This window comes from Balaenoptera ricei, chromosome 11, assembly GCF_028023285.1.
Source record: "Balaenoptera ricei isolate mBalRic1 chromosome 11, mBalRic1.hap2, whole genome shotgun sequence".
Taxonomy (NCBI): Eukaryota; Metazoa; Chordata; class Mammalia; order Artiodactyla; family Balaenopteridae; genus Balaenoptera; species Balaenoptera ricei.
In genome coordinates this window covers 62,204,825-62,216,844 of record NC_082649.1, presented here as the reverse complement: position 1 = coordinate 62,216,844, position 12,020 = coordinate 62,204,825, and the positions used below count along the sequence as shown (strand labels likewise).

The window sequence follows — 12,020 nt, the reverse complement described above, 5'->3', positions numbered from 1 at the left end:
ACTATCTTATGTAAACACTGTGTCTAATTTTGTTTAATAACAACATTGGTTGATTTTATCCATGAAGGACTTTTATCTTGCCCTCAATCTGTGGTCTCTCCTTTGATTTCTCAGGTCTCCTTCCATTGTCTGTGTTTGGTGTTAAATCATGGGGAGGAAGCTGGACCTGTCTGGTCTGACCGATGATGAAACAGAGCATGTTCTCCAGGTGGTTCAGCGAGACTTCAATCTCCGAAAAAAAGAGGAAGAGCGGCTCAGGTGAGATGCTTCTATTTCCCTCCTGGGTACAGTGAACCATATGTGGACAAGTGAAACAGGCTTCCAGAGTGTTCCTTGCTGCCAGCCCTACGCTCAAAGTCTTTATGTCATGCAAACACACAGAGGAAGAATGTCCTTCCCTTTGTAGTCAGGCTGGCCAGCTTCAACACTGGGCATCACAATGTCAGCTCAGAAATGTGACTGTTCACACTCGCAGTCAAGTTTGTGTTCGGCTTCTCACCCTGTAAATTATTAGCTCTAGAATGGATGGAGTTCATGCTGACGGTGGCTGTTTAGAGCTTGCTCCTGGCTTTAATTTTCTTGTCGGCAGGTACTACTGAAGAATAACCAAAGTGTTATATAAATGGGAGAATTAGATTCATAGCTGTACAATCTTCTGTTAGAGCTCTCAGCTACCATGGTGCAGGAAGAGAGCTCTGAAGACCTGATACAAGGAAGGTGACCACCAGGCTGGGATGGGGTTACCTGGCTCAGCATCACCCTCCTCATTTTATAGAGGGAAAAACTGAGACCCAGAGAGGGGGGCCTTGTGACTCCTCTGCAGTTGGTATTTCCTCGTGGGATGTTCTTGGAAGTACTGTTGCTGCCTAAATTTGGAAGAAGTCAGAGTGATGGAAATGCGGTCATGTGTTGGGGTTTGTGTGTTAGAACCTGATGGCAAGTCATCATGAGCTCCCCTCCTCCATAAACCTGTTTTCCCTCGGGATTCCACAGGTTTGTCATGGCACTGTCTCCTTCCTTAGCCACTGAGCTCAAAACCTCAGTCTTTATCATTCCTCCCCTGACTTGGTCCCCACACAGGGCAGGGCCAGGCCCTGTTATTTCTGCCTCCTCAGCATCTCTCCCAGCCCTATCCCAGTCCAGCTTTCGTGGCTTTTCATCCCAGTCGTTGCAGTCACCTTCTCTATGATCCTCCTGCCTCCAGTCCTCCAGGGTGGTGCCCCATTTCAGCTGTAACCATGCCCTTTCCCACTCTGCCTAAAATTGACATGGGTTGTTTTCCTTTGCCCTTGGAGTTTCTCAGACTTTCTGTTTCTGTAGAATATTTACCTCCCTTACTTGTAAGTACTCTAGTGTAATTTACTTTACTTCCACCATGATTTTTTCCCATATCGTATATATTTAATATGTGCTTATTAGATGGAAGACAAGAAATCTGTTAATTAAGTAGTTATTTGATTTAAAAACCATGTGCCACAAAAAAAGACATATGGATCAATGGAACAGAATAGAGAGCGCAGAAATAAACCCACACACCTACGGTCAATTAATCTTCAACAAAGGAGGCAAGAATATACAATGGGAAAAAGACAGTCTCTTCAGTAAGTGGTGCTGGGAAAGTTGGACAGCCTCGTGTAAATCAATGAAGTAAGAATACACCCTCTCACCATGCACAAAAATAAACTCAACATGGTTTAAAGACTTAAACATAAGACATGATACCATAAAACCCCTAGAAGAGATCATAGGCAAAACATTCTCTGACATAAATCATACCAATGTTTTCTTATGTCAGCCTCCCAAGGCAATAGAAATAAAAACAAAAATAAATAAATAGGACCTACTCAAACTTACAAGCTTTTGCACAGCAAAGGAAACATTAAACAAAATGAAAAGACAACATACGGAATGGGAGAAAATATTTCCAAATGATGCAACTGACAAGGGCTTAATTTCCAAAATATACAAACAGCTCATACAACTCAACAACAAAAAACAAACAACCCACTTGTAAAATGGGCAGAAGACCTAAATAGACAGTTCTTCAAGGAAGAAATATGAATGGCTAATAGGCACATGAAAAGATGCTCAACATTGCTAATTATTAGACAAATGCAAATCAGAACCTCACACCAGGCAGAATGGCCATCATTAAAAAGTCTACAAATAATGAATGCTGGAGAGGGTGTGGAGAAATGTGAACCCTCTTACACTGTTGGTGGGAATATAAGTTGGTACAGCCACTATGGAAAACAGTATGGAGGTTCCTCAGAAAACTAAAAATGCAATTACCATATGATCCAGCAATCCCACTCCTGGGCATATATCCAGACAAAAGTCTAATCCAAAAAGATACATGCACGCTTATGTTCGTAGCAGCACTATTCACAATAGCCAAGACATGGAAACAACCTAAAGGTCCATTGACAGATGAATGGCTAAAGAAGATGTGGTACATATATACAATGGAATACTACTCAGCCATAAAAAAGAATGAAATAATGCCATTTGCAGCAACATGGATGCAACTAGAGATTATCATACTAAATGAAGTAAGTCAGAAAGAGAAAGACAAATACCATAAGATATCACTTACATGTGGAATCTAAAATATGACACAAATGAACCTATCTATGAAATAGAAACAGACTCACAGACATAGAGAACAGATTTGTGGTTGCCAAGGAGGAGGGGGCTGGGGGGAGGGATGGAGTGGGAGGTTGGGGTTAGCAGATGTAAGCTTTTATATATAGAATGGATAAACAACAGGGTCATACTGTATAGCACAGAGAAGTATATTCAATATCCTATGATAAGCCATAATGGAGGGGCTTCCCTGGTGGCACAGTGGTTAAGAATCCAGCTGCCAATGCAGGGGACACGGGTTCAAGCCCTGGTCCGGAAAGATCCCACATGCCACAGAGCAACTAAGCCCGTGCGCCACAACTACTGAGCCTGAACTCTAGAGCCCACGAGCCACAACTACTGAGCCTACATGCCACAACTACTGAAGCCCACGCACCTAGAGCCCATGCTATGCAACAAGAGAAGCCACTGCAACGAGAAACCCACGCACCTCAACGAAGAGTAGCCCCTGCTCACCGCAACTAGAGAAAGCCTGCGTGCAGCAACAAAGACCTAATGCAGCCAAAAATAAATAAGTAAAAAATAAATAACATTTTTTAAAAAATATGGAAAAGAATGTTTTTAAAAAGAATGTATATATGTATAACTGAATCACTTTGCTGTACAGCAGAAATTAACACGACATTGTAAATCAACTGTACTTTAATTTTTAAAAAATCCATATGCCAGGCACTATTCTAGCTGTTGGATACATAACAGTGAGCAAAATAAGTCTTTGCCCCAAGGAGTTTATATTCTAGAGCTGTGCTGCCCATACTGTAGCCACCGACCATGTGTGGCTTCTGTGCACTTGTAATGGGGTGAGTCTGAATTAAGATGCACTGTAAATGTAACATACACACCAGATCTCAAAAATTGAGTACCAAAACATGTAAGATACCTCATTAATAATTTTTATAGGGACTTCCCTGGTGGCGCAGTGGTTGAGAATCCGCCTGCCAATGCAGGGGACACGGGTTCGAGCCCTGGTCTGCGAAGATCCCACATGCCGCGGAGCAACTAAGCCCGTGCGCCACTACTACTGAGCCTGTACTCTAGAGCCCGTGAGCCAGAACTACTGAGCCTGAGTGCCACAACTACTGAAGCCCGTGCGCCTAGAGCCCAAGCTCTGCAACAAGAGAAGCCACCTCAATGAGAAGCCCACGCACCACGACGAAGAGTAGACCCCACTCGCCACAACTAGAGAAAGCCTGCGTGCAGCAATGAAGACCCAACAACGAAGACCCAATGCAGCCAAAAATAAATTAATTAATTTAAAAAATAATAATAATAATTTTTATATTGATTACATTTTGAAGTGCCAATGTTTTAGATATACAAGCTTAAAGAAAAGACATTAAAATTAATTTTTCCTGTTTCTTTTTACTTTATTTTCATATGGCTACTAGAAAATTTAAAATTAGACATGTCTCACAATATATTTCTATTGGCTAGTGCTGCCCTAGAGGGAGGAGAGAGAGAGGAAGTAAATAAATACAAACATATTTATAAATGTTAGGTAGTGGTGAGAGCCATGAAGAAGAATAAAGCAGGGAAGGGGGATAGAGACTGGCCAGGGATGGGCAGGGTGCTCTCTTTTGCAGGGGCTGGTTGGGGAAGACTTCTCTGGTGAGACTTAAGCAGAGACTTGCTGGAGGTGAGGGAGGGAGCTGGGCTGCTCTTTGGGGTAATATCAAGCAAGGTGGAAGGAACAACAAATGTCAAGTTCTGATTCAGGGATGCGCCTTTATGTTTCCAGAGGAGCTGGGAGGGAGGGAGCCAGGGGAGTGTAGTAGTAGAACAAAGTCCAACTATATCCTAAGCCCAAACCACGTGTAGTGAATCCAAACTCAAAACCACTGCAATTGTTAAACCTTTCCTTGCCTCTCTGCATTGCTTGGATTTAGGAGACATGAAAGAGTCTTCGAAGCTATGTTACAGAAAGTATTTTTGAATTCTGTAATATTTGCTTTAATGAGCATAAGACGCAGAATGGAAGATTTTTATTTTAAGGTTTCAAACTGAATTGTGTTTCTTTTCTCCCGGCCAGCTGTTCCTTATTTACCTAGTTTCTCTGGTTAGGTTTTGTGAAGGTAGGTCTTGGGTGTAGAGGTTACACAGTGTTTCTAATGATCTGTTCTTCAGTGTTGACATAAAATGTAGTAAATAGTGGTGAAAATGTGAATTAAATGTCCTCAGAACATATGATGGTAAGGGAAACAGAGAGAGTGGGGCTGAAGCATTCAGCACAATTAGGAAATAAATTCATGGAAAGATAACTAGAAGATATAAAAGCTGTGAACTGGCACTGAATAAAATATTTCATATTTTATATGAAATATCAATAGTTCATACTATTGATTAGTCATAGGAGTCTCTGTAAGGAGGATCCCCATTTACATGAAGGCACCCAAACACAGAGAGGTTACAAAGCTTTCTCAGAATCACACAGTTAATTGGGGTAGAGCCAGGATTCTGTTTCCCACAGCCTCTGAATTATACAGATGGGATCAAGCCTTTTCAAAACTGTTCTTCCATACAGGTAGAAAAGCCCTGTCCCCCACTCCCCACCTCACCCCCTAATGAGCACAGTCACACCACAACTGGGTATGTCAGCTCCTGTGTATATGCACAGTCATAGGTCTTCCTATATAAAGAGACTATGTGGACCCCACTTCACTAAGATTATGTGCATTCCCAGCACTGGGGATGTGGGGTATTGAACATTTAATCCCATTAAAGGCTATACGCATAGTAGGACTATTTGGGGGGAAGACAGAGGACTGGGTGGGCCTGAGAATAGTGGACATGCAGTGGCAGACAGAGGAGGGGGTACTTATGTACAAACAAGTTCAATAGAGTGAGTGTTGATTGCATTTTCCAGGACACACCATAGTATTAAAACTATAGATGGAGCACGTCGGAGAACAAAAGACATGTTGACCCCTTCTTCTACCTCCAGGGGCTTGGGGTCTAGATGAATCAGGTAAATGTGTAGAAAATACACACTATACTTGATTAATTTTATTCTTTGTTTTTCTTTCTTATCAGATGCTTTCATGCAGACATTGAAAAACAAAATGGTAAAGACCTTACAATGAAAAGCACCAGTCCTCCGCTCCATGTTTAATCGATTTTGTCCTTAGTTCTGTAGTCCTCCTAGCATTACCTCCATAAATCTAAAAAAATATGCTTATGTTGCTATTTCTCGATGTATCAGTTTTAGATAGTCTTTCATTTCTCTGTTCTGAATGGTGGGGCTTTTGCTCACTTACTTAGACTACTTTTACCTTTTGTTTTTTGATGGTTATATTATTTGTGGTTTGGTTTTCTATTGGTCATCTTTCAAACAAACAGTATACAGAAACCTCTGGGTCTCATTCCATCCACATTCACCATCCTTTCTTGGTTCTGGCAGCACATGTATTCGTATGGCTAGTGTGCATATGGCATCCCTACCTTCCATCAACCACCCCTTGCACTTTACTTATCTCACATCTGTCCCTGCTGTATCTTTACGCTTACATATTCAAGGGCTGTTCTGCAAACATAAATTTGAGTCTTTCTTGTTTTGTTCAGAGGTTGACACTAATGTTGAAAATCAATAGGCAGCCCTTAAGTTATTATGATTGAAAATAGTGTTTGCTGCTCTCTTTTCCAGAACTTCATTGAAATCTGCAGGTGGCTCATTGGTCCCCTCCTTTTCTTTTCACTTTTATGAATTAATTACACTTTTATTTCTTACCTGTCATTTTAAAGGAGTCTTGGGAAGGAGGGGAGGACACTAAGTGTTTGTTTAGTCTGCCATCTGGAACCTATTGGCCACAGTAACTTACTTGCTGGTCAGGGCCACGGAGGAGGCTGGGGGAGGTACAGACATGAAGGGTACTCCCTGTGTGCAGAGTGTACCCAGAGCATGTTCTGGGGTCACACAGAAGTGGATATAGGTCTTTGTACCACTGCTTAACACATCATTAGATGGAGGGAGCCTGACCCCTAAGACAGCGGATAGAGGGGAGTTTCTGATGACCAGCAGGGGACTTTGTGTCCAAATGAAATAAACTTTTGTTGGGATAAATCACTGAGGCCTCAAGGTTTATTTGTTATAGCAGCATAGCCTAGTATTACATTGACTGATATAGTTTCTGGGGCCATCTGGCCCCTCATGTAGTAGAAGACACCTGTGGAAATATCTCCAGACTTACAGTAGAATCATAATTTATACCCTGTGATTTTATATTATCAGGCGCATTTGCAAACTGGTTTTTAAAATGAGTGTTAATTGCATGGTACTCTGGTGTTCAGACTGAGATGTTTATGAGAAAGCCACAGCCTTAAAGTTTCTCATTTAAAATGTGCTGGCCAGAAGCTAGTTAGCATCTGGGTAACTTCCAAAGATTTGCTGGTGCTCTAATGGACTTGGTCTGTGTGGGAGCAGTGGTTAGATTTGATGAAATGGTTTCCCGTAACTGCGACGGGCCATTAATTTTCCGGGTCTGCTGAGCTGAGAGTGTGCTTCTGCTTGCCAACGACTGCGGGGCCCAGGAGAGGCCAGCCCAGGGGAAGGAAGGGAGGGGAGGATGGAGAGCATGAGTGGCAGGGCACTTCCCGTCTAGTCTTTCTCTGAGAGGCTCAGTGGCTCTAGCCCAGCAGCTGCAGTGTGTAAATTCCTCCTCCTTGGGCCTGCGTTAAGAGGGGGATTAATGCACTTGGAGACCTGTTTCTGTTACTCACTTGCTGACATGGCCTGTGCTGTCTCTGCCACCTCAGTGACAGGATGTGAGGGCAATCGTCCATTCCCCAAGAGTCGGGTCTAAGTGAGAAAATAACTAAGAGCTGCCAGGGGCTGTGGAAGGACCACTGCAGGAAAGCAGAGCATCTCCCCCAAACTAGAAGTGCTTTGTGTTTCTAGTCTGTTATACAGAAACTCCTTTGAGGTTTAACCACGATTTTACAAAATAAAAAGAACACAGTGCTTTTAATGAAATGAGTTAGGGATCTTCATTCAAAATTCATTTTAAACAAATTAAAATTTTAGTACGAGAACTTAATTTTTCAAGAAGTTTCTTTTTCGGAAAGTAAAATGGCTTTGTTCTCAAGGTCCCTAGTTTGGACAATTAAATTGATCGAATTAATTAACAAACACTCCTGGTCATATACTTCTTTGAAGCTGGAAGTCAGATTGCCTCGTCTTTACTCAGTTGGAATAAATATGCCCTGTGGTTTATGAAATAACTATGCCTTCACAGAGTGCATCTGCCCTGCATCTCCTCACTGGCCCCTTGTAGCTCCTGAGAGGCCACAATAACACTGTGGCACTAACCTGTCCAAGTGATGCATCTGCTCTCTCAGAGAGAGCATGCTGCAAGGCAGGAGTTCCTTCCTATGCACCGCTAGATCAGGTTGGCTGGCCAGTCACCCGGCAGGGCTCTGAAATAACAGAGCCCAAAGCAGGCGCACTGTGTGGTGGAGTGGGAAGTCGGACACAGCTCTGTCTGAGAGTCACTTTGTGATGGAAGGCCCAGCAACTCGGAGACACCAGGAATGGTCCTGGAGACTTGTGTAGGGCAGGTGTGAGGACCTCAGAAGCAGGACGTGCGTAGCATAGAGCGTATCAATCTCAAAGCTAGAGCGGACCTCACAGATTTTTAAAAATCGCCTTTTTACTTATTACTAGTATTTTTAATAACGAAAAGGTCACATATATTACATCAAAGCTATTGGATATCCCTGCATTTGCTTCACAATCATATATTGAATGTCAGGAGCCTCCTGGGGAAACATGAGGGGGATGAAAGAGTGGGGGAGGGCGAGAGGGGTTCACAAAGTTAATAAGTGCCTAACCCTTGAGGAAAAGTCCAGAAGGTGAGCTAAGTCTGATATGAATAATTAGGATGCTATAGAGAGTGAGAAATAAAAGCATTATGGCAGACCCATGGGAATACTTTCATCTTGGAGATGGGAGGTAGGAAAAAGGAAAGACTTCCTGAAGGAGAGGTGCATTTATTTGATCCCTGAAGGTAGACAGGATTCTTTAAGCGGGTTGAAACAAAGGTCTGTGCACCAGGGAGCATCCTGAGCGAAGTGATATGGATAGAAAAGAGGGCATGTTTTCTCAACCCCAATCAGGAGCTGTGGTGGGGCAGTGGAGGAAGTGACTGCTTTGACAACAGTCCCTTTTGCACTATGGCTCATCGTGTGGAAGAGTGGTGTTCCAGGAATAGCAACCCCTCCCATGCCCAGCCACCGTGAGAAAAGAGCTATTCTTTCCAAAGTGGGGAAAGTGAGGCTCTAAAAAGAAGTTAAAAACTAGCCCCAGGTTGGGCTTCCCTGGTGGCGCAGTGGTTGAGAATCTGCCTGCCAGTGCAGGGAACACGGGTTCGAGCCCTGGTCTGGGAGGATCCCACATGCCGCGGAGCGGCTGGGCCCGTGAGCCACAATTACTGAGCCTGCGCGTCTGGGGCCTGTGCCCCGCAACGAGAGAGGCCGCGATAGTGAGAGGCCCGCGCACCGCGATGAAGAGTGGCCCCCGCTTGCCACAACTAGAGAAAGCCCTCGCACAGAAACGAAGACCCAACACAGCCATAAATAAATTAATTAATTAATTAAAAAAAAAAAAGAATTAATGTCTCTTTAAAAAAAAAAAAAAAAAAAACTGGCCCAGGTTGTACATAGTGAAAGGTAGAATCAAACCTAGGCAGTGTCACACCAGAGCTAGGACATCACACTGCCTTGGTACTGAAAACAAGGGGACCCAGGTGTCATGGGACAGAATGGGTGAAATTAGGGCCATCTTAGAAAATCTGGTACCTGTGCTTGCTAAAACTTGGGGTAACATTCCAAGGGATGGGAAAGTAGTAGGGTTTAAGTCAGGATATGGGGAAGCGTAACTGGGACATTACAGTAGTCATTAGTCACACGTGGCACTGAGCCCTTCAAATATGGCTTATCCAAACGGAGATGTAGTCTAAATTACTCTGGATTTCAGAGCTCTAGTATGAAAAAGAATGTAAAGTATCTCATGAATAATTTTATATTGAAAACACATTGAAATGTATCTAAAATTACATTTTAAGTAAAATGTATAATTAAAATTAATTTCACCTGTTTCTTTTTTACTTTTTAAAACTGTGCCTACTAGAAGACTTTATATATATTGCTCACATTATATTTTTATTGGCCAGCACTGGTTTGGAATGCTAGGTTAAGCAATTTGGAATTTATGGGATCAGAAAGTAAGCTTTCTTTCCCAATTTTGTTTAAGGCTAGTCCTTTACTTTGAGGTTTGTAGGTATCTGAAAGATCCAGCGAATGTCTTAGCTACCTAACTGTGCATTGGCCTTTGCTATCAACAACTGTTATATCTGCCATGTGAAGGTGATCTCAGAATAATAGCCTGGTATTGGCTTCCCTGTACAGTTTAAAAGGAAAGCACACTGTGATCGTGCCATATTCACCACGGAGAGCTTGCCATCTCAGAATGGAATAAACCCTTTGATGTTTCTTTGAAATTAATGGTTGACCAAGTATTTGTCATGATTTTTGAAATAAGAAAGTGGCCTTAGGATGTCCTCATATTCATAATTTGTATAATGTCTCTGGTACCATAAAACTGTAAGTTATCACATATTCGCCTGTGGGGATCTGCTTTTAAGAATGGCCAAGAGAGTTTGATGCTGCAAATGGACTTATAATGTAGAAAAAGAATCATACTGATGCTCTTATTTACTTTTTAATTTGTAACCCTTCAAAGATGTATGGTTACTAATTTGTAAATTCTGGATACCTTCTCCCCATAATCCCATATTCTTTAATAACAATATTCTAGATTGCTTTTGTGGCTCTAAGTTCCTGATCTTATTTGCTTTTCCACTCCCAGTGTCAGAGGCTCAATTCTGCTGGGCTCTGATAAAGCTTTTGTGGTACTAATTCTTGGCCGGACTTTCATTCCTCAGACCTCTGGCTCCAGAAAGCATTTCTTTGGCATTTGGTACACATAGAATTCAGGACTTGAAAGAGAATAAGGAGGAAAGTTTCTGCAGCTATTGTGAAAGCAGCTTTCTTCAACCGCAGTAATTCAGACACGTCCACAAGCATTTAGCCAGAAATGGTCTGAAACGCAGAGTTTGTGAACACAGGTGGACATTGTGGAAATCAGAGTTTTACCTTCACCCTGTGCTGTGCTAGTGGAATGACAATTTCCTTGTCCCCATGACCTTCTTCACTACCTGGAAACAGGCCCCTGCCTTCACCTCCTTAGTCAGCTCCTGAAGAAAACAGGCCCATCTCGAACCTTCCTGTACTGTTGGTAGGAATGTAAGTTGGTGCAGCTACTATGTAAAATAGTATGGAGGTTCCTCAGAAAGCTAAAAATACAATTACCATATGACCCAGCAATCCCACTCCTGGGCATGTATCCAGACAAAACTATAATTTGGAAAGATACATGCACTCCTATGTTCATAGCAGTACTATTTACAATAGCCAAGACATGGGAACAACCTAAATGTTCATCGACAGATGAATGGATAAAGGAGATGTGATACATATATATGATGGAATACTACTCAGCCATAAAAAAGAACGAAATAATGCCATTTGCAGCAACATGGATGGACCTAGAGATTATCATACTAAGTGAAGTCAGAGAAAGACAAATACCATATGATATCACTTATATGTGTAATCTAAAATATGACACAAATGAACCTATCTACAGAACAGAAGCAGACTCTCAGACACAGAGAATAGACTTGTGGTTGCCAAGGGGGAGGGGGTTGGGGGAGGGATGGAGTGGGAGGTTGGGGTTAGCAGATGTAAGCTATTATATATAGAATGGATAAACAACAGGGTCCTACTGTATAGCACAGAAAGCCATGTTCAATGTCCTATTAAAACAGGAGGGAAGGGGGCAGGGCACAACCTTTGAAAGAATGACATAGCCCAAGGACATGACATAAACTGATTAGAACCAAATGGGTCCAAGATGGCAGACAAGTCGACTTCCACTAGACCTTGAGCCTCAGTATGTGCTTACTGTAACACATCAGCAAGCTAAATGACACACCTACAGGCACCATGACTGTTCCAAGGCCACCATAAGGATCAAAAAGTGGGCAGTGGCCCAATTCCTGGGAATCCCCACCCCTTCCCGAAATAGCTGAATACTCCTCCCACTCATTAGTCTATGAAATTACCCACCACTATAAAAACTGACAACCCCATACCCTGGTTCCTTTCTCACCTTCTGAGATGGCCCACTCTCTCTGTCTGTGGAGTGTGTTTCTCTCTAAATAAATCCACTTCTTACCTATCACTTTGTCTCTCACTGAATTCTTTCTGTAATGAGACATCAAAAACCTGAGCTTCATTAAGTCCTGAAACCAGGTGTGTGA

At 42.5% G+C, this 12,020-nt stretch overlaps 1 protein-coding gene across 1 annotated transcript in view; it reads left to right on the top strand.

Annotated features, from left to right (window-relative positions):
- Nucleotides 1–12,020, top strand: part of MYRIP (myosin VIIA and Rab interacting protein) — a 223,572-nt gene that overhangs the window by 41,584 nt on the left and 169,968 nt on the right. The window contains exon 2 of the mRNA XM_059939381.1: nt 115–258. Within this exon, the coding sequence (XP_059795364.1) occupies nt 149–258 (110 nt within the window). The 5' untranslated portion in view covers nt 115–148. The remainder of the gene's footprint in view (nt 1–114; nt 259–12,020) is intronic.